Source organism: Bombus vosnesenskii, unplaced genomic scaffold (genome assembly GCF_011952255.1).
Source record: "Bombus vosnesenskii isolate JDL3184/JDL3185 unplaced genomic scaffold, Bvos_JDL3184-5_v1.1 scf7180000013286, whole genome shotgun sequence".
Lineage (NCBI taxonomy): Eukaryota > Metazoa > Arthropoda > Insecta > Hymenoptera > Apidae > Bombus > Bombus vosnesenskii.
The window spans coordinates 515,998-538,289 of NW_022882939.1; the positions used below are offsets into that span (position 1 = coordinate 515,998).

Consider the following 22,292-nt stretch of genomic DNA (forward strand, 5'->3'; position numbering starts at 1 on the left):
ATCTGCTAGTGAATTATTATTTCGTTTCAGATGCTGAGTACGTCCGTCTCATACTTTGCTGATATACTCTCTTCAGTAGAATTTCTCCAGCATCATTGATTGTGCGATAATTGTTGATAGCAGTGATTTGAATTAATATTTAATAATTGATAATTTAATAATAAATAATTTATATTAGTCATTGGTTTATATTTCATTCTTCTGGAAGTGGAATAGAATTTCGATTTTCAATTAATTTTACGTTTCCCGTTTTTCACTCCTTTCATGTTAAGTACATTCAATAAAAAAGATTTTATAGCCTCATATTTTCAATCGCGTGTGTTTCGAATGAAAGTCATAATATCTGATTTTACTGAAAATATCATATTAATGTTGTACATTGCGTTATTAGTACATATAAGATGTAATTGCGAACGAATAATTGCTTTAATTATTAAGACAAGCAATGTTTTAATATCTCTGTGCTATTGGAATATCGTGACGAGCACTGCTTTTCAATGTTTAAACGGGATAAAAGTACATGCATAATTCCGCAGTCGAATACAGACACAATTTTGGTAATGTTAGAATTCGTTTCCTGTAAAGCGTAGAAAATGTGACCTGTGATGCACTTTCTCTGTGATTTTCATCTACAATCAAAAATCGGAGTTATGTTTGATTTTTTCATGCGATCATCCATCGATAGTAGACGAGTATTCCTTTTCCTTTTCGGAATCTTCGAAAAGGTTTATGAGTTTAGAATCGTTAATCTTTATGTAATACCATACACTTCAACATAATAATTCAATTTATTGAAATTATTAAAATATAGCATATTTCATATTTTTTTAACTGAAATAACACCACATGCATGGATAAAATTCACTTGACGTCTTATAATTTAGGTCCATGGAAGTTATAGTGTCATAATATGCAGCACTTTTCCATGATATATTGTTATGCCTCTGTATATATTCCATGATCCTTCGTTTCTATTTTTTCAGCTCTAACAGGAAATTCTTAATTTGACGACAGCAGATTCTTTTCAATTGTCCCGTATATTTGTCACAAAATTCCTACAGAAAATCTGCATTTGAACGAGATCTAGTGCTCATAAAATTTCCAACTTGAAATTTCACAAAGATCTGGATATATATCGAAAATTCCTATTCTCAAATATGGAAACATCTAAATTGACAAGCCACAGTAATGTGAATACCTGAATCATTTCTTCCATGATAGAACCCGTCGTTTTTGTATATCTTTTGTCCATTTCTCGCGTATCTCTTATTTTTCCGAATTACTCGTTAGTCATAGTAAATTCATGTCCATAACTTATCACAACTGAAATTAATTGATGCTTCATCCTCCATTCTTTCACTAAATCTGCAACAGGGAAATCTTGTCATTTTCAGACAATTCTATGATATACATTTTCAATCTTCTCAATTTTGAACTTTCGACAATATTTGAATGATTCGCTAATATTGTATTTTCAATCATGTGTAATATATTACATTTTATCTATAATATCGCATTCATACCGTACATTGCATTACTTCATAGAGAATCAAATGGCAAACGACCTAGCGCAAAATTTATAAGAAGGACAATATTACTTACTCAGTTGTTAACAATAGCATTGGACGAAGAACAGATCGCAATGTTAATTATTGTGGAAATTAGGACACTCTGCATAGAGGAACCACTTCAGACAATAATTGTCATGAGGAGCAGGCATATTTTGTTGCAAAAAGCTGATTTTTCACATATTACGATTACCTGATACAAATCAAATTCGTAAAATGTTGATACTCCTCGACGGCTGTTCGTCTTTGTCAAATCCATTGAACAAAATGACGAAGGGAGCACACCACGGAAGGGTTGCTGTGAAGTTCGCGGCGTTTGCGGAAATACTATCGTCGCGACAAATTTTCCCTTTTCTAATATCTATAAAAAAATAAGACCAAACTAACAATAACGGAAAATATGCAGACGGAGAGAAATTTCATGTAGACTGTAATTTTCTCAAAGTGACCGCCTATTATGTATCAATTTCTTGAGGGGCGTTAATAAACTTGGTCGATGCCGGCGAATAGCTGTAATTTCATTACTGTATTTCATAACCGTAAATGCATTATAGATTACTTCTACAGACAGACAGCACGACCAAATTCAAGAGGAAACGATAACAGTGGAAATGATAAATCGTAGCGAGGTGTTGTCGGATGATTCCTCGAGTTTTCCCCACAGATGTTTTTCCGTAAGTGAAGCCAGATAGTTTTACATGCAGTACAATACTTATTGTATCCCGCTGAGTACCTTAGGACTCTGGTCATACCACAAGTCGATTTACTCAACGATTCATAAAATGTCGATCTCTGTCTTTATGCTCGCTTATATAATTTTCCAGGTAAACTGAATTCACTATTTTTGTACTCTCAATTTACGTGCAGCGCAACATTTTATTGCGGATCTACCCATTACAAATTCGTGAAAAGAAATATATTACTGTATTAATACTATACAAAAATGTGACTTGTTTCTTAACATAAAGAATTTACACAATATGTTTCTAGGTATTATGGCTTTTTAAATCTGGTAATACATTTCGAGGTTGCATCGTAACGTTATCTGCAACCTGTCGAGTTATGGCGTTTTTCATGCGATATGTCTCTTCCGTACCAATGTTGCTAGCGGTACGTGATGCTCTAAAGTGAACTCTGTGAAGTTCAACAAAACCGATTCATATAAATTTTTTCACGTGGGTACAGACTATATTTCTTTTTGACAACCTACCATGCTGAAAGATCAACAGGAAGTTCAGATACTGATGAAATACGTCGATTATTCGACTTACACAATCTCCATTTTCCTATGTAAGGAAACATTTTCTATGCTCCTGGAATTTATCGCCGTAGTCGCGTTTATTTTACCGTCTGAACGTTTCCTTCCAATTATTATGTAAACGTAAAATTGTGAAACTTCGGTTATGTGATTGGCTTTATTACAGAAAACTTTGAATACTGAATCATTTGTACTTGACGATGTTTTGTGCTAGAAATACTGTTCCTTTAATACGATTATATGGTAGATATGTGTTATTCAAAAGAGAAAAATACGAAAATACTTCCGTCTCCACGGTTACGAGACTAACAGCATTTGCTAGTACAAAAGTATTCGGATGCGAAGATGTCATGGTATCATTAAACCATTCCCGTTTTAGACTTATGTTGCTCGTGAACTTTGTTCGGAGTGTGGTATGTCTTCACTCCGATAACGTTGGATCTGCTGTTGCCTTTAAACGAATCCCGAGAACGTTAATTTTTCTGCTTAACAATGTTTTCTGCTGATAGGATAGGGTATGTTAATATTGCATGCGTGAATATCCTATTTGTTTATACAATTGGATTGTTGTGTATGGCGGGTACGGAACTGCTGCTGGCTGTGTTTGCCCACTGGATGTGCGGAATGTTCGAGATAACTAGGTATGAATGAAAATGCCGACTTTTCCCCTTTTCATGTGGTCATCGCGTGCAACAGATACCTTACAGCACTTACAACGTTACAATGGGCATGAGCTTCAGGTAAATATACGATATTCAAAACAATCGAATAATGCCATTTAAACGGAAAACGTGTTTCATAGCGGACCGTTAATGTTGCTGTCATAGAATTTGAGTAAATTTATTTAATTGCGATTTACCTAACTCTCATTCTCAGACTTTCCTATTTTGCTCATATTTGCTGTATGTTTCAGATGAAGTTGTTTGTATGTATTTATATGGCGGCAATTATGGCGACAATTTAGTCAATGGCAGCTTTCAAATCATTCGACCGAAAAGAAATGGTTAACTGTGTGATCATTTAATTCTTATAGATATATCTCAATGCAGTGAAAAGTGCGATATTTTGTAAGCTGCTGACTGTTTGCAGGTTAATTCGAACGATACAAAGTGAAATTCCTTCTTAAGTCATATTTGTCAAAGAATTGGTGCACGTTTTTAGCGAAAAGTTAAAGCGAAAAGCAATTGCGGATCTGTTTTCGTCAGGTCAGCTCGACGTGAATTTGAGGGACATCCGGCACGTCGTGGACTATCATAGGAATACACTACAATTGGTACATTTGATTATAATGAGTGGTAGATATTATATGATGGTAATATCTAAGCTGATCCTACTTTGTTTTCCATGCATTTCCTGCCTACCTTTCTTGTGGAATCCATTCGCTGGATAAAGTTTCATAAATTTATTATTTTTATTTCATTAATTTTATTACGTATTATCGAATTACCCGATACATTATTTTCCGCCATCTGGTTCAGCCGTGTTTTCTATCTCTGTGTCTTTTCATTCCTACACGTTGTTGGGAAAAGGTAAAATCCTCGACGAATGTAATGTGTGAAACCATTCTCGAAGCTTTTAGATTTTCGCAATTCTTTTTCTTATAAGCAGTACACCGTGAAAGTGAAATCTGAAAAGAAATACTGTCTGCCATTGGTTATAAATATATACAGATTGTTTATACAAATAACGTTAGCGTCTGCCGAATATTTCAGATCAATTTGTTTTTTATAGAATTCAAGTAATTCAAACGAGAGTCAATTGAAAAGTGTCCATTAACATTACTTTTGTTAGAATGAAAGAATTTGCGAGAGAAGATAAATAAGGCCGAACGATTGAAAAGAATGGGTAATTTGATTCTAATTTATCCTAACGTTTTATTGGTTCTTAAGACGACAATAGATTTAAAAAATGAAGAATTCTTCATCTGTATCTTTTTCCGTATTAACTATTTAGCGTTCTTGTACATATGTTGCTATTCCGCAAAAGTTATAATAGATTGTAGTCTGAACGCGTTTAAGGAATCGTAAGCTCAAATTTGACTAAATGTGCTTGTTCTGCCGTTATTTCTTACATTATTTTCTATTTGTCTAAATGTTTCTGTTTACTAATTAAATAACGCAATTATAATACTAGTGTATGTTAAGAGATACAACAATATGCAGGTACAATTCTACATGGTATTGCATGCCTGTAGAAGCGCAGAAGTTACTTTATATACAATTTACAATATTAATAAGCCTCGGTATTCAGTGAAACTTATATGTGTGAAGGTGACCATTAGTTCCTTCCTTTCTCCTCATTATCCCAGTTCCCTAATAAATATATGTACGCAGTAAATACCTTGTAACATCTCTATACATCCGCAGACTAGTTTCAAATTTTAACAATCGTAATAATCGTATTTAATTACGGCACTTTTGAAAGATCACAATTTTGTATACATCACAATACCACTATTGTATTTATTACAGCTACACTATTGTATTTATTACAGCATCTATTCATATACTACTTAAAGTGCAAGTAAATTAAGTTTCGTATCACTTAATAACACTTTTATGTAACTATAAGAATTTGGGGCACCGAGAAACGCTTCACTTGAGAATAAGGATGCGCGCAACTACTTTCGTGTATAGAAGTTTCCTATACTTGTGTCGTTAAAACGGTGTTAAACAATTACAAACGCTCAAACGATCTTTCCGTACATGCTTTCTATTCTGTTCTGCACATTCGATACACTTTACCCCACGATGCAACACACACTGACCAGGACTGGCAAAAGGGATGAGGCGGAACACGCGTGCGCGTTTTCAGGAAGAGCGGGGAAAAGCTGAAAATGGTGCGAAAGACCGTCTGTGCACTCTATAATTTACTTAATTCACCGATGTCTCGAAACACGTCCACTCCACTGTTATTATCGCACCCTTCCGAGTCGCCCGCGGAAAACTTTCTCCTTATTTATAAAGACTTCCGGCGGATGGTTGAATTGAATATTTCTGCAGCACCACAAGCATCAAAACTATCTATCAGTTTCTGAGAAGCATGGACTTTCTCGGAAGCAAATATTATAACATTAATCAGCAACTTCTACTGTTGACTGGCTTGTGGCCGTACGAAAAGTCCAAATTAACGATCATTCTTAACTTCTATATGCTGGCGGTCTTCATAGTTGGTTTGATCATTCAGGTATACTCAATCCTCTTTTAAGACGATTTGCTGAAAACACAACTTCGATATAACACGGTGGAAAAATTGCGATAACCCTCCTATAACACGATATCCTTGTAACATGGTTTCGATTACGACACGAATTAAGCGTGTTATAGAAGGATGGCCTGTATTTCCTTCAATCCTGCAATTCTTTGTGCTTGTTACTGTGGGTTTTCCGGCGGTTTCTGTTGCAAGTTCGATCTATCATGAAATATTTTCGCGAGCCAGTGTAGGTGTTATTCAACTATAAACAGGTAACAAACAATTGCAGCTAACGAATATTTTCACCTCGGTGTACAATATTGACGACTTCATTTCCTATTCTGCCTACGTGATAATAACAACAATGTACATACTAAAATACTGCACGTTTTGCTGTCAGAGCAAAAAAGTGAGTTCTGTATACTAACGTGTGATCGTTTGTAGACAATGTAGTGAAATAAGGATTTTTGTTTCCAAATGCAGATGAAGACATTGTTTGAACTCGTCAAACATGATTGGAACGATATTCAACACAACGAGAACGAATTGGATATGTTACGGAGTCGCACGTCTACTGGAAAGCTCATTACGATAGTTGCCACAAGTAAATTTATTTTACGAATGGAGAACTGTCAAAATTTAAAACACTCGAAAATCAGTAATTTATTCGCTTCCATTGTTATTTATCCACGATCTTTTGTTATATGATTTCTGCACTTTTTCAACGTATTAATGAACAATTTTTAACCCAGCTAAGCCTATCACCCCTCAAAAAGGATGGCCGTACAATAATTTTCATATTTATTTGGCAATTCTTAGCAGCTTTGTTTCTATTTAACGTTATTCTTCTATTTGAATAGTTCTTCATTATCAACAGAAAGTATCATTTAAAGCCACTTAGAATATCTGTGTTAATTTCGAAATAATATGATGTGTTCTATATATAAATATTTTTCCACTTTCTGCATGCTTATTTTTAAATTACAATATATTACTCTTAAGCTGAAGTCAGCCGATGACCAGTTATTTTAATGATTCTGAACAATTTAGTATTTATGTTATGGTCATCTTCATAATTTCAGTAATAATTGTCATGACTTCGATTCTGTTTGCCGTATCTCAATTGCTGCCAGTCATTATCGATATCATGATACCTGTAAACGAATCTCGATCAACCCACTTGGCCAATATGACATTTATTATCATACGATATAACAACTCGTCTTATTTTGCATTATTTTCTTTGATTATTGTTAATATTTTGGGAGCAATAGTGATGACAACCACTGAAACGACTTACATGATACTCTGTCAACACCTTGTTGGGATGTTTACAATTGCAGGGTAAGAAATATTAGCTATGATTTCTTTATTCTACCTATATTAATTATAACATTAGTACTAATGACTTTTAATGGTAATTGAATATTTTACATTTTGTAATTATAACATTTAGCAAATTTTTAAAAGTATTTTTTACTATTTCTTACTCGAATTTGATTTAAAAAAATATATATATATATATATTATCATTCTTTTAACTTGTAATATTCATTAAGATATTTTTCATATTTCAGTAATAAAATTGAGCATGCGTTAGATTGTGACAAATATCAAATGTCTCCCATACGTAAAAACATCGTGATTTTCTTAAGAATTGTAAACGCTGTGAACACACACAAGCGATGTCTCACGTTAGTATCTATAATTTTTAATCGTTGAATGATATTTATACGTATTAGCAGGTATAAAACTGCATTGATAAATAGGCGATATATTCAGTATGAAGAAGAACGATTGTTTATTTCATAGTTACCGTTACGTGAGCTAAGTGTAAGAGATAATTATGGCAATTGCATAAAATTATTATAACTATAAACATTTCACGAAATAAATATTTCTATTCTAAAATTTCTAATCACCATGAAGCAAAAGATGCGCCGTTAGAATATAACTACACATTCCTATAGAACTGTAGATTACCAACTGAAGAACCCATTTATTTTCTTGCATGTAGTAAAATATCATGTCCCTTGATTTGATTCCTTTAAAATACTTCTACAGCAGTATTAAATATTTTCTTCCAACTGTACGAGGAGTAAAGAAAATATTTCAAACGTGTTTGCATTAAAAGAATAAAGAAGAAGAAAATATAAATACATTCTGTATGTTGCTTCAAAATATATAGAGTATATATGATTTTTTATGTTGTTAAAGGTTTTTTAAAGGCTTAACGAACACTTTCTTGATGACTTACACAATTATGCTTTTTCTCGGCATGGTTTCTCTTATTGTTCATCTCATTTACGTGAGTAACTGTTCGTCTTCATAAAAAATAAAGATGAGTATTAGAAAACACTTGGAGGGAAGGAATGGATAGAGTCAATTAAGTAGTAAATCTCCAAAACAATTGAATTAGTTTGTTTCAATAACAGGTGTACGAACTGATATTTCTCGCGTTTAATATAAAGAAAGCTCTGTTAATCTCATTAGTAATTATCCTTCATTTCGGCATATTGTACTTTTGTAACCTCACCTCACAAAATATTCGAGATCACCATGCTGCTATTTTCTTTTACGCGTGAGTACTTCACTTTTCTGGTTTTTACTTACAATACAAATTATTTGCATTTTCACGTGTTGTGATTTGCATGTTTACAAGATTTTCTTTAAGTTATTTAACAAAGAGAAAGGTGATGATATAATAAGAAAAAAATCTAAAAATAAAATACATGACAGAAATATTTTGATTTAATTACAAGTAAAGAAATTTAAATAAGTAATTTTTTAGTTTCCTAAGAGTGTCAGAATTGTCATAACTGTAAAGTGATAGTTCTAATAACGAATTAGAATAAACATTAAGTGACGTCTTACGCGAATTCTTACGAAAGATTTTACTAACTTTATATAGAATTACAGATTGTGTTTCGCATATTTACAGATACAGCGCGAAATGGTATGAAGCTCCCGTGTGGATACAAAAACTATATCTTTTCTTGATGATAGAAACTACAATCGACTTAAAAATAATTCTTGGTTTCTATACCCCATCGATAGAAGGTTTCTTCAGGGTATCTATAATTTGTTAAATTTTATATCTATTTTTACTGTCATTAACTTTGGGTAATTTTACATTCCTCATTAAGATCGACAACTCTTTTTGTAGCTTGTAAATTTAAGCGTCAATTATCTTATGGTGTTTCATTCCATACAAATAACGAAATAAGAAATTTCTATATTAGTCGACGAATTCACAAATATAATTGAATAAACAATGTTTCAATTATTAAACTGCAACTTATATTCTTCCTTTTTCTAATGCGTAACACGAAAAAGAATTCTTTAATTTCAATTTCATAGGAATATTTTATGCGAGTATAAAAACAGCATCTCTTCCCTTTTGTTTGAGTAAGGTCAAGACCCTCGTTTATGAAACGTTTATTTTTTCACGAGAGTCCTTGTATCGATTTTCCTTTGCATACCGTACTTTCCCCTTAACATACATTCGCACCCCTTCACTACAAATCGATATCTTTTGACACACAAAAGGAACTTTTTTCTAAGGAATACTCATCCTCCTATCCTTCCTCTTCTTTTATCGAATTTATACCAAAATCACTGAATAATATTATTTAACATATTTTGATATATTTCTTTTCCTATAATACAACTAATACTTTGATACAAGAAGATAATTCTGCAGAATATTTCTTTCATATAAACTCCACGATTATGAAGATCAGTGGCAGATGTAACAATAACAATTACTTTTCATTCAACTATGTTTGATTATGCATATTTATATTTTTGGGGATATATCTAAAGATAATGGAATCTAGGCAGAGAATTATTTTATCTACTAAATTTTATAAATGAAATACATAAAAATCCGCAGTTTACTTTCTCTAATAATTCTGTTGCATTGGAATTAGACACTTCAAACGAGGTTCTTTCACCTTCAACTAATCGTATAAAATCTGCATCTGATTTTCCACCTTAGAAACACGATTTACAATTCTGCAACAACTTGTGCTCAATACTACCGCTCAAATTTCACTGTGATCCTATCAAAAATCAACTGTCTCGTCTGACAATCGATTTCTCAAAATCTGAAAACATTTGACATACCGTAGAAAAAGGTTCTAACGCACTGAACACACTAAAGTTTTCTATGATAAATGTCGAAATATATTCGCGAATCACTGTGCACAAGTGTACAACAAATAACGAGCAAAGGTAGTTGAAAAATATACAGAATTTGCATTTGTTTGAATTTCAGAAAATAGGAAGTGATGTCGAGACACTTGGCGCGACAGTAATTATAGTTTCACCCCTAGATATATTTCTTTTATCTTCGGTTGAATTTCTTTTTTCACCCTCGCTACACAAGAAACCGATGGAACTATCGATCCTTGCAAATTGCCCCTGCTGTCAATCATTTTTGCCACTTCTCTCGATATTTTCCCCTCTTCTCTCTTGATATTTTACCATCTCCTTCTCCGTATCTTGCCATAAGTTCAGAAAGGGGGGATTGTATACCAGGCAACCGATGAATCGAAACACACTCGCGCTTCAGACTTCGTAGGAGAATGACGTACGTCAGGAGATCCGACTACTCGTTCATGAAGAAGCTTCTGCTGGTTTTAGGACTCTGGCCAACTCCAAATTCGAAGTTTCGTCTATTTCGAATCACTTTCTTTTATACGGTTTACATCGGTTATCTACTGCTCGAGGTAATCTTAATAATAACTCTTTTACATCTTTTACACTACTGGTTTACACGTTCACACGACGCAGATTTTACGTTTTACACTTTACAACTTTACTGCGTATACTGTACATTCAAATGATTCGATGTAACAAGCTATAATGTTATTATAATTTTATTATGATTCTATTACTACTCGATTTTATGTCGTTGTTATCTGGTCATTTACGTTGGACGAAATTTGTTGATTCTCTTATTTTATTAATAGTGACGGTAATCAGCAGTGATCATCGCAGTGAAAGTGTTTGAATAAACTTTCGCGAAAATTATGTTGTTCTATTTCATTTTGTAGTAACACATCGCATATATATTGCAAAAGTGTCAGGACTCAAAATAACTTTGTCCTGTGTTGGAAGAACGTCAGAAGAAGGGAGATTCGACGAAAACGAGACCAATTTGTGTTGCGAGTCAATGTATCGTTCGGCGAATTTCATTGAACCATGCGAAAGCATTTGATGTGAAAGTGTTCGAAGAATATGTGAATATATAAAAGATCGAATTTGTAATGACGGTAAATTTATCGTGGACGAGAAACACTACTCGAGCTTTCAGTGGAAATTTTTCACGTCGATGTGAATGGACGCGTGAAACACTGAAATTGTTATAATATCGTAAATCCATTTCCGCATATATAATTACGTTTCCATAAACGTCGAAATTAATTTTGTGAAAAGTGTCTGCATATTTCTGGCAGTTGAAAATAGATTAAAATCTGAATTACTTGGTAATCTGTTAGGATTAATAGTTTTAGGGCTACAGCGAGGGGGCCGAATTGATATTTAATTAAATTCGTCAGTTGTGTCTTTAATTATGGAATAGTAATTCTACGTTACACCGATGTAATCCACGAGAGTGCTATATCGCGTATTGATCTGAAATATTCACTTAAACGGAACAGTGTACTTCTTCAAGCATCGCATACGAAAATTATAATTTTCTCAAGCACGCGTATATTTTTAGACAACATGGTTTTATACGTTTGAGTGCGACATCCATTGCACGGCGAATGTTCTGTCCATTTTCGTACAGAATCTGATGATAGTTTCCAAATACTTCTTTCATCATAGACATATGGCTGCCGTAAGTTTCCGTTTGCAACGTTAAATTTGTTATTTAGAAAATTTACAATTTTTATTATTATTTTGCTTTTAACAATTACCATTCAACATTAATAAAAATTAACATTCACTATCGTATTGTTAGGTACATACTTTGTACACAGCGATCGAATTCGACTGGAAATCCTTGAAAAACGATAAACCGAGTATCGAAATTCTTCGGAAATATGCAGAGTTGGTGCATACTATATTGATATCGCTGATGAGTATGAAATTCGTACCAAAACAAAGATTTTCATTTCTTGTATCAATTTTGCGGTGTATAAATATGTATGAATTTCAGTTGCCATATGTTCCACTAGTACTGTCGCCATTTTCATGTATCAGACACTGCCTGTTCTTGAAGTGCCGGAAGAAAATTATACTAGATTCTGGCAACGACCGTTTGCTTTGAAAGCATTAGGAAAAGCTATAAGTTATCCTACTCTTTATCTGATCTCCTTGAATGTATTGCTGAATGCTATAATCTTGACAGCTTTGGAAATAAGTTTTATGGTTTTGTCAGAACACATATGTGGATTGTTCAAAATTACAAGGTAAAAATAAAATTAATCAGTAGATGTATGTAAATCTGTTTTATACTATTACCTCACTATACTATAATGTTCACGTTACGAGTAATTGTTTACATTTTATATATTACATTATATATATGTACATTTTATTTCATATCTATATTTTATTATGTGAAGGATTTTCAGTGGGATTATGTATGTATGTTGGACATAAAATAATTAAGTTGATTGAATGTTTTTCAGCATTTTCTATGAATAATATCAAAAATTAAAACACTATATGTACACTGCACTTACCGAGTACTATTTACGATACGGTGTAATTTGTAAACTGGATATATTTTATATTAGCGATAATGATCATTAATAGAATAAGACAATTGGAATTATAAAGGCTGCTATTAAACTTCTAACCATGCACGAAGGAATCATTAACGGCTTGATGGGAATTTTAAATCCAATTGTATAATTTTAATTCTTCCCAACGGAACTGAATATTTTACAGAATTTCACATAATTTTTTTTTTTAATTAATGTAGGATATTTTTTAATTCTTTAGAATTTATTTAAAATTTCAAGTAATATTTCCAACAAGTGGTTATCCCGGGAAAAAATAATTTTCGCCGTAGGCATGTAATTATAAAATTAATTAATTGTAAAATTATAAAAAAACTGTTAACAATTTTTGTGTCACTTTGATGTTTTTAATGTAGCACTATGTTATAAGTATACAGTTATAGCATTACTAAGCAACTTGATAACGGAAAATCACTGAGTGATATCAATGTTTATGAATACTCCACTTCGGTTTAGCTATCACTTGAGGTACGCTGCCAACGAATATATTAAGGAAATTTCTGGATGCGAGAAAAATAGTGACATTTACACGAAGATAATATTGGCCGTGCGTGTTCACATAAAAGCGATAAAGTTAGTAGATACCTACGATAATTTCTTATTATATCTACCACGAATTGGATCTAGCCTATTTTAAATCTTTTAAGATATATGCGGGTCATATGGGACATATTTGAGATACATTACGTCATTATAGTGTGTTTTGGTATCATTGGAGCAACCATGGTGTTTGTGAGCGTGAGTAACATTGAATGTTTATGTCAACGACATGAATATTAATTTTTTCATAACGTGTTAATAATTATTTGGTTTATATAGAAATATATAAGTGGAGTCTTTCTCTCTCTTTCTCTCTCGTTCTCTCTCTCTCTCTCTCTCGCTCTCTCTCTCTCTCTTTCTCTCTAAATATATCAATCGAATTTATGAAAATGAATTTCATTTTGCAATTGAGAATGCCATTACTACATACACCACGTACGATGTCAAAAAACAAATTTTTGAAAATTGATTTTCAGAACTTGAATATTTCACAAAGTAAGTAGTATATTTAAGAGGATAATAATTATCGTATGCCTATAATCTTTACATTATTTCTAATATTATCCTCCTTTAAAAAAGAAAAATGCTTTCTTATTTTTCATTAATCATAAATAAGATGTAAGATACTGTAAGTAATTTGGAAGTTCAAATAATGAAATTTACGAAATTATTGAATTAGTTCTATCAATCGGTGCAAACGAACGACGAGGGACGAATATTAGTGATAATGCTCATCCTTTTGTTATCTTTTATTTGTTACGGTACATTAACAATGTACTTTGGCCAAAGACTAATCGATCACAGTTTAGGTGTCTTTTACGACGCGTAAGTATTCCAATTATCGGATCAGAATATTATTAACCTTATTTCAATAATAGTAATAACGATAATTATATTGTGCATATTTATACAAATTCATACTTTTTTGGAGATGACTAAGGCAAAAGAAATTAGAAAAAGAAAAAATTGTCTAGCGTTTCTTATTTACTTATTTACTTATTTAAGAAAATATTTCTCTTTTATGAAAAAAAGGATATATATAGAAAAATGACATGAATTCTCGTATAAATTTTAGATACAATTCTCATTGGTACAAAATCCCTGTGAAAGCTCAAAAATTGTATTTAATGGTACTCACGCGAAGTGTAAGGGGCTGCTCGTATTCCACGGGCAAATTCTTCGTTTCGTCGTTACAGGGTCTAACCGCGGTAACACGATTTGGTTCTGTCACAGTATAGTCCAATCAATGGAGCTATTGGAATGAATTTGATCTAATCTAACGAAAATTTCTGCATAAATCGCTGTCAAATATTATGGAAAATCAGTAGTTGCGCTTCCTGGAAATTTTCTGCTAAGTTCGATGGAAGTTCGGTGTAGCAAACATGACCACCTTCTCGATACGTTTCTTAAAATATGTCTTCTAGATACGCGTTTTTGTCGTCTCTAGTTGTTCTTTTCTTTTTTTAATATGTACGTTGCAAAATAGTAAGAAACACAGGATGTGTATTATCACGCGCCCGAAATTCATCCTTTGATGAACAAATCAACCTTCATTCATGATAATCTGGATTTGGGATCATCAGTCTAAGTATAATATATGTGCAAAATCAGATCAGCCTATTGCGTCTCACACAATCAGCTTGTTAATTACGACAGGTTATAACAGTTTTCTATCCTGTGACTGCTAAATGAAAGTTTTGCCACTAGACCCAAATTTGTTACGTACACTTTGCCATGCCAGCTATTACGAGCAATCAAAAAAATATCGACGTCTTAGTTTTTGCAACTTCGAGAATTTTCTAAAATTTCCGCGATATAATTAAATTCAAAATTTTCGTAGTTTTCAACATTTAAGAGAAATTTTGCATGCATTGTGGGAAGCCCGGTGAATTAATGCTATGAAACATTGAACGTTGAAATCCGATGAAAAAGCACCGAGTTAATAAGCTCCAAACTCGAAAGCTGGTTACTGTAAAAAATATACTGTACATCGTGTAGAAAATTGAAAGGTATCTTCTGACAAGGAGCCCCTAGTATTTCTTCCACTCTAAATTTAGACTGAGAATCCAAATTCAGATTATCATAAACAAAGGTTGATATGTCCTATGACTTTCGGGCACGCACAAATACACATGCTCTTTCTTCGTTTTTTTTACTATTTTGCAACGTACCAATTACTTTTACGAAATGAACAGAAAATATATGACTTTTTGTATGGAAATGCGTTCTTAGGGGAAATATTTAAAGAAACGTGTCAAGAAGATAGTCGTATTTGCTATATCGAATTTCCACGAACTTAGCACAAACTTCTCAGGAAGCACAACCCCAAGTATTCATTTAATTATGACATTTGACAGTGATTTATGTAAAAGCTCTCGTTATATCAAATCAAATCCATCCTAATAGCTCTATTAATTGAACTAGTGTCAATATAAATGCAGAAAGTAGATCTTTGTAAAATTTTTTTCTCACATTACAGGTCACAAACACAACGTTTTCGTATGTTAGGTTCTTCTATTCCCTAAAGAACTAACGTTCTTAAAAAAGCTGATAAAAAATGGAACGGGACATAAATGATGTTTGCCCTAATAACGTTGACATTTAACAGCCTGTTACGTATTATTGATGTTGTTTGCACGATATGTGAAATTATTCTCGACATATTATTGTTTATAACTGTATTTTTGGAAATTAAAGAAGTTGTTGTAAATTTTCTTTTATATTTTTCCCCTTCTTTATGGATTTTAAAATATCTCTACGGTATTAGGTTGTATTTATTAATTATAGGAATAATAGATATTTACTTACGCTCGTGAATATCCGTGAACAATTCCATTTAGACTCATCCAATTATGGGCAAACAAACAGATGATCTCTTCGAACTAATTGGAAGTGTTTCCACAAACGGTGGAAAATATGGATTTTTGAAGGACATCCAAACAAATCTGCGAATAAACATCATATTAATCATTTGAAAAATTATTTTGCCAGAAACGGAGGTAACACAATATTCTATTAAATACTTTGTAAATCGTTAGAAATACTGTATTTATATGTACATATACAAATATCATGTAATAGTTATCTATTAATTTAATGCACAAATTTTATGTTATGCACAAAATCGATTTCATCGAATTTAATTAATGAAGATACATATGGAACTATTTATACTCCGTGATAGTGGTCGAAATTCTTATGCACTATGTCAGGAAGGCATATTGATTTTTCATTCCCCTGTCATAGTTCTCCCATAAGACACATTTTTACTCTTTTGTATTAAATCGACATGCACTTGTCACGCTAATGCTTCTCGTTTTTGAAGACACATTCTTTGTTTCCCCTCTTGCTTTTATAGAAATTGTACATTATGTTCATGCTCCACTTTTCAATAGATTATATTAATTTAATTATTGATCATTGATCATTAACCATTTTTGTTACGACTCATTTTAATATTTGAGTCTCCTTCTGTTATGTAAATGGAATTTAAGATTACATACACGAAGTGTGTCAATATGGTTAAAATTTAATTTCCATCAAAACGTAATCAAATATTAGAGATTGTAGTAATTAATATTTTTAATTTGCGAATTTTTAAGAATTCATTAACCCTCCTCCCCTTTTCCCCTTTCTAGCCGCGGGCAACGTCGAGATCATGTTCTACATATTCCATTGCATAAATTTGCAATTCAATAAACAAAAACATTTGCATTTTTCCCACTTATTTTGATGAGCTAACTTACCGGCTGAAAAATAAACTATGACCCAAATCTAATCCAATTCTGAATTCTCCGATACTGTGGGATACCATGTACAAGAAAGAATTTACGTGTACAAAAGGAACGAGTTTCAGTATTTAGTGTAACATAGCTTAATTATCATAAACAAAACTACTTTCCTTCTGGTTGTATAGTTCCATAACTAAAAAAAAACACTAAATAAAAAATATAAAATAACACTAAAAAAAACACAATCTCGTACTATGGCAGGCTACGCGCAAAGTTTCCGCCCTGGAAAGACATTTTCCAACAGCAATAAACGCCAAGCAACAGCGTGGACAGTATATGGCACGTTCTTTTGAAACTCTTTAAAACAGATCAGTAGAAACAAACAACGCTTCGCGTTTCTACATTATATGACACTGTCCAATGTCAAACGATCACACCATGGTTCGTAAATCTTAATTTTCCATTAATCTGAGAAAATTGGACTTGTACGAAATCCTTCGTAAAATCCACTTTTTCTAACTACGTTAATTGCATTGATACTTTTAAGATCAACTTCTCTTTCAATATATTCACCGCTGTCAATGCATGCTGTACATCGCGTCGGTACAATTATTTAAGCAATACTATGGACAGAACTATTTTATTTTTATTTTTGTGCTTTCCCAGCATTGGCAGACAGATATCAACGTGCCTTCTAAAAATGTCAAGCGATGCGGGCAGTTATTAATGATTTTGTCAATTATTGTAACCAAAAGTACACTTGCCTTTTATTGCAACCTGTTGCATTCGCGTCGAAATTTCTAAAACATTAACGTGGCTTAACGTTCTATTAGTTTGATTATCAGCCATGGATTCTCAGCTATGTCCTCTTCGAGAACAGACTCGTACACACAAGCTCTATGCATCACTGGTGAGGATAGGGAACAACTTGTTGCACAGTGAATCAGGAATGGGCAAGTATAGCGCAGTGGGGATGATCATGCGTGAAACAGACCCACACGGAAGGGAAATTGACGTCATTAAATCTCCTTCGTTTTGTTTACTAGTTGCATTAAGTTACATTAAGGTTCGTTAACTTTTCAAACGCATCGAGCAAAAAAAATGTTGCCGAGTTAATACACGAGATAGAGAGGGAATAGGAGAAACTTGTTGCAAATCCACTGTCATAGACGAGTTTTAGCCTTCCTGTAACGATAGACGATCCGCAAAATCCCCGCTACAGACTCAGTAAGATTTTCTTATCGGTGGTCGGACTCTGGCCGTACGATAATTCGTGACTAACGAAAATGAAAAGAGTTTTTGGCGCGGTGATGATGGTCTCATCTATAACGTGTCCAGTATGTGTCTTTATTTTATTAATTTAGATACTTTTACATTTCCTTTTTTAAGATTCAAGGTTCCTTTTAATTCAACAACTTCGAATTTATAGATAAAGGGCATCGCAGAAATCCTTCGAGACAACTGGCGATCTTTAAAAGTAGCGAGAATGGACGACAAATAGTTTTTAAATACGCGGAGAAGGAAAAACTCCTGTGTATAATATTGACATGTAAGAAATTCTGTTTCGAGTTTTCAACGAAACACTTCTTTATCTCTTTTATATTTTTGTCCTTCTTTCTTGGTACCTTTTTAATAATAGAATTATTTATACGAGCCACGTATTGCTGTGATATTGTTTCTTTCCTTGCTTTTCCTTTCATTATTTTGCAAAATAACGTTGAGTTGTTGGTTGTTGAATAGTCTTGAGTATATTGACTAAATTTGTGTATTACTGTCCATTAATAATCTATTATTTCATCTATCCTAAATATCGTGTAAAATGTATTGTGAAAAATCGCAGAGTAACTGCAAATATTGTCTCGTTCAAAAATCATCCTTTTGAAATAATAATATGTACATATACTTGCCTATAAATAGAAATTTTCATTTAATTTATTGAAGTCAGCAATTTCATATCGTTGCAGTTATGGTTTACTTATCGGAATGCCGCTGGCTATTTCCTGCGTATAATAAAACCTCCGGGTATGGATATTTGCGAATCGTCTGCAAATTTCTATATAACTACAAAGTATATTACCGCCAATAAAATATACTCTGACATTACATCGTTCGAGGCAATTCTCTTTTTTTAGGAACAACGACCACATTATGATCACGTGGTCGCGATGTTTGAGGTGGTTCGGTAAAAAATAATAGTAGTAATTCATTTTATTATCTTAATTTCATTGCAGTATGCGCAAAAGACAGAGACGTAACATTCTCTTTTTTTATGTTAACTTACGTTATGCATTAAACGAGCGTCATGTAAAAATGTGATTATTTTATTTGTTTCAGGTAAGTAACGTTGATCGTCTTAGAAGAGAGAATAAATTACCCGTTGAACGAAACCTAAAGCAACCTAAAGGTATCGTGAACATGTATTATTTCCTCTGCTAACGAATGTTATAAAATATCTAAGATATTGGGTTAGCAACTAATTTTGTCAATACCACCTAATGACAAAATCCGCAACCACTTAGTTGCCAACCCAATAATACATAGAGAAAAATACGATAAAATTAAGAAAAAATTAGTAACATTAATAATTGACGCAGTGTGTAATACATATATCGTCGACTATGAGCTAAAATATTTATTTGGTATATTTATTGAAAAATTCTACTTATTTAGTAGAAAACCGAATGAAGATGAAATGAAATATGTTTTCAAAATGATAACATAGAACATATTTTTGGGTATAACTCGAAAATTAAAGCTCACCATCCTATATATGTATAGGAGAATGTTGTCCAAAATGATGATCTTGACAATATAATGCAAGCGCATCAAAATCGATGAAAAGGTAACTATTTGGCATCTTGAACGAAAAGCAAATATACCTTCGTATATATATTTCATAGTAACGATATATTAAGTATTGCAAAAATACTCACGTTCGTGGTGCATTAGCACGAAATAGTTATAGTAATCACATGATTTCCACAGTTGTATGGGAGCGACAGTTTTATTTTGACACTATTGCAACGATCGTATACGCGTCACTTCTTACATGTTGGCTGAAAGTTACTGGCTAACCGCGAAATATTAATTTGACAATTTTTTTTCACTTTTGGTCTTTTCTTATCCTATTTGCGTGAAATTCATTGGCTAAATTTAATCCCACTCCATATTACATATTTAGTTAACTTATTATCTTACAAAGTAAATGAAAATTAATTGCACATGGTAACAAATTTGTTTCTATTACAACTTGCATCTCTACTAAAGTGCTAGAACGTTATACTCTCGCTGAAAATCTATGTGTACCCTCCCAGTTCTTCTCGTCGAATGAAGAAGAAACATCCCCTTCCTTGTCAGCGGCACCGGCATTTCTTCCCTGCAAAAGAAAAATAAAAAAATAAAGACCATGAATATCGAGATATACGTGAAAAATTTAGTGGGAAAACGCTGTAGGACGTATTAAAGCATAATTTATTCATACTAAGACGCGAGGAACTGAGACAATTCTCCTCTGATATTACTTACCCTTTGTTTATCGATCGTACTTAAATTACGGTGTCCGTCAATCATTCCCACCCCTTTGTGAGGGAGAATTATCGAAGAAATTATAGCGAGAGAATACTGACAATTTTCAACTTAAAAATAAACAGAGGGGAGAGAACGCGTAGGATGGTAACTTCAGAGTTAAATGTACTTGAACCGTCGCAGACGGACGATATCAAGAAAGGTTATTATAGATATAGTACGATTCATTTACTTATAACTGGACTGTGGCCGTACAAACATACAAAATTCACCAGAGTGCATAGAATCATTTGCGCCAGTGGTTTTTTCAATAATTGTATTTTGCAGGTATGGACTATATAATTTTCGCTATATAAATCTCGCTGCGGTTACCTCGTAATCGCATTAAACCTTGAAAATAGGATACACTTTCTAATTTGCATTTGTTTCCAGCTGCTAATCTATATTAATACCAGTTTTACATCGTCATTGTTTTCGCATGATCTGCTTGACGTAGTCATATCGTTGAGTTTTTGTTTCTTATATAGCACGTTATGGCACAAGCAAGATATCGTAAGTTTCTAAATCTTAATTAAACTCTTCTGCATATGATAGCGTATATAAATATATATATAGTTGTAACTTGTAACCTTTCGAGTGATACTTGAATATTAGATGTGTATAAAAGAAACATCATTTTTCTCAAGTATTTCGAAATATTTTCCGATATTAGTTATCTTCTATAAACATATGTCGAATAAATAGGATTGAAAAATAATTTTGTAATTCTATCTTTAATAAATTAATCCTCGAACAGATTAACTATTTTTTAATTCTGTCTTTAATAAATTAATCCTCGAAGAGATTAACTATGAATATCATACTAGCTTTGGTGTCATCCAACTGTAATTATCTAGAAGTTTATTGTACACGCAGATTAAAAAGATTATGGACATCGTGCAACAGGATTGGAGGACTGTACGAAATTTAGAAGAATTTAATATATTAACAAAACATGCAAAAGAAGGGATTCGCCATTCGGGATATTTTTGTCGTAAGAAACGATTATCATAATTCCGTGGATTTCACTAATTTACTATAGTATTATACGGAAGTAATATTTTCCAGTTTTTATGTACTCAACGATGATGATTGGAACGGGTTTTTATGCTATTAATTTTACCGAATTATTAATCGTACCAGATTTGCTTTCGTTACCAATTTGGATGCAAGCCATCGTCAATCAAGAATGTTTACGCTATATTTCCTACTGCATTTTCTGCACTGTAATGTTTCTAACAAATGCAACATCTATAGCAGCGGAAAGTGTTAGCACTATGACATTTCAACACCTGCGTAGTCTTTTTGAAATTGCTAGGTAATCTAATGGTGGGATTCTTTGAGTTAGAAAAAGATACATAATATTTATTATAGGAATCAAAAAAATGAAAAATTATCAAGAATTTGATCGATTATCACGATGAAAGATATCAGAGCATTTGATTGATAAATATTCAAACATCAATTTTGTACAACAATTAATTACACACCGTGAAGATTAATTTCACGTAGTAAAAAAGTAATTTTTCTAAAAATTACGCAATGCTTCAATTTAGGCTAATTTTATAATTTACAGTAATCGTATAAAAGAAGCATTTATCTACAACTCTTTGCACGATTCTACCTCCAGCAAAACTTTCAAGATGACAGAGAGTTTAAAAAGTTCGATACACTTACATGT

The 22,292-nt window shown here is 32.6% G+C and overlaps 2 protein-coding genes across 3 annotated transcripts in view; both read left to right on the forward strand.

Annotated features, from left to right (window-relative positions):
- LOC117232324 (mannosyl-oligosaccharide 1,2-alpha-mannosidase IA) overlaps positions 1–22,292 on the forward strand; it is a 241,561-nt gene that overhangs the window by 159,970 nt on the left and 59,299 nt on the right. The window lies entirely within an intron of this gene.
- Positions 10,596–12,508, forward strand: LOC117232331. Its single transcript, XM_033491664.1, has 3 exons — positions 10,596–10,751; positions 11,747–11,866; positions 11,990–12,508. Exons 1-3 carry the CDS (start codon positions 10,608–10,610, stop codon positions 12,296–12,298), a joined length of 573 nt encoding a protein of 190 aa, XP_033347555.1. The 5' UTR covers positions 10,596–10,607; the 3' UTR covers positions 12,299–12,508.

Coding starts and splice junctions, on each gene's coding strand:
- LOC117232331 (XM_033491664.1), top strand. CDS start 10,608: ATGACGTACGTCAGGAGATCCGACTACTCGTTCATGAAGAAGCTTCTG. Junction 10,752..11,746: donor TCGGTTATCTACTGCTCGAG/GTAATCTTAATA, acceptor GTATATTTTTAG/ACAACATGGTTTTATACGTT. Junction 11,867..11,989: donor ATCATAGACATATGGCTGCC/GTAAGTTTCCGT, acceptor TCGTATTGTTAG/GTACATACTTTGTACACAGC.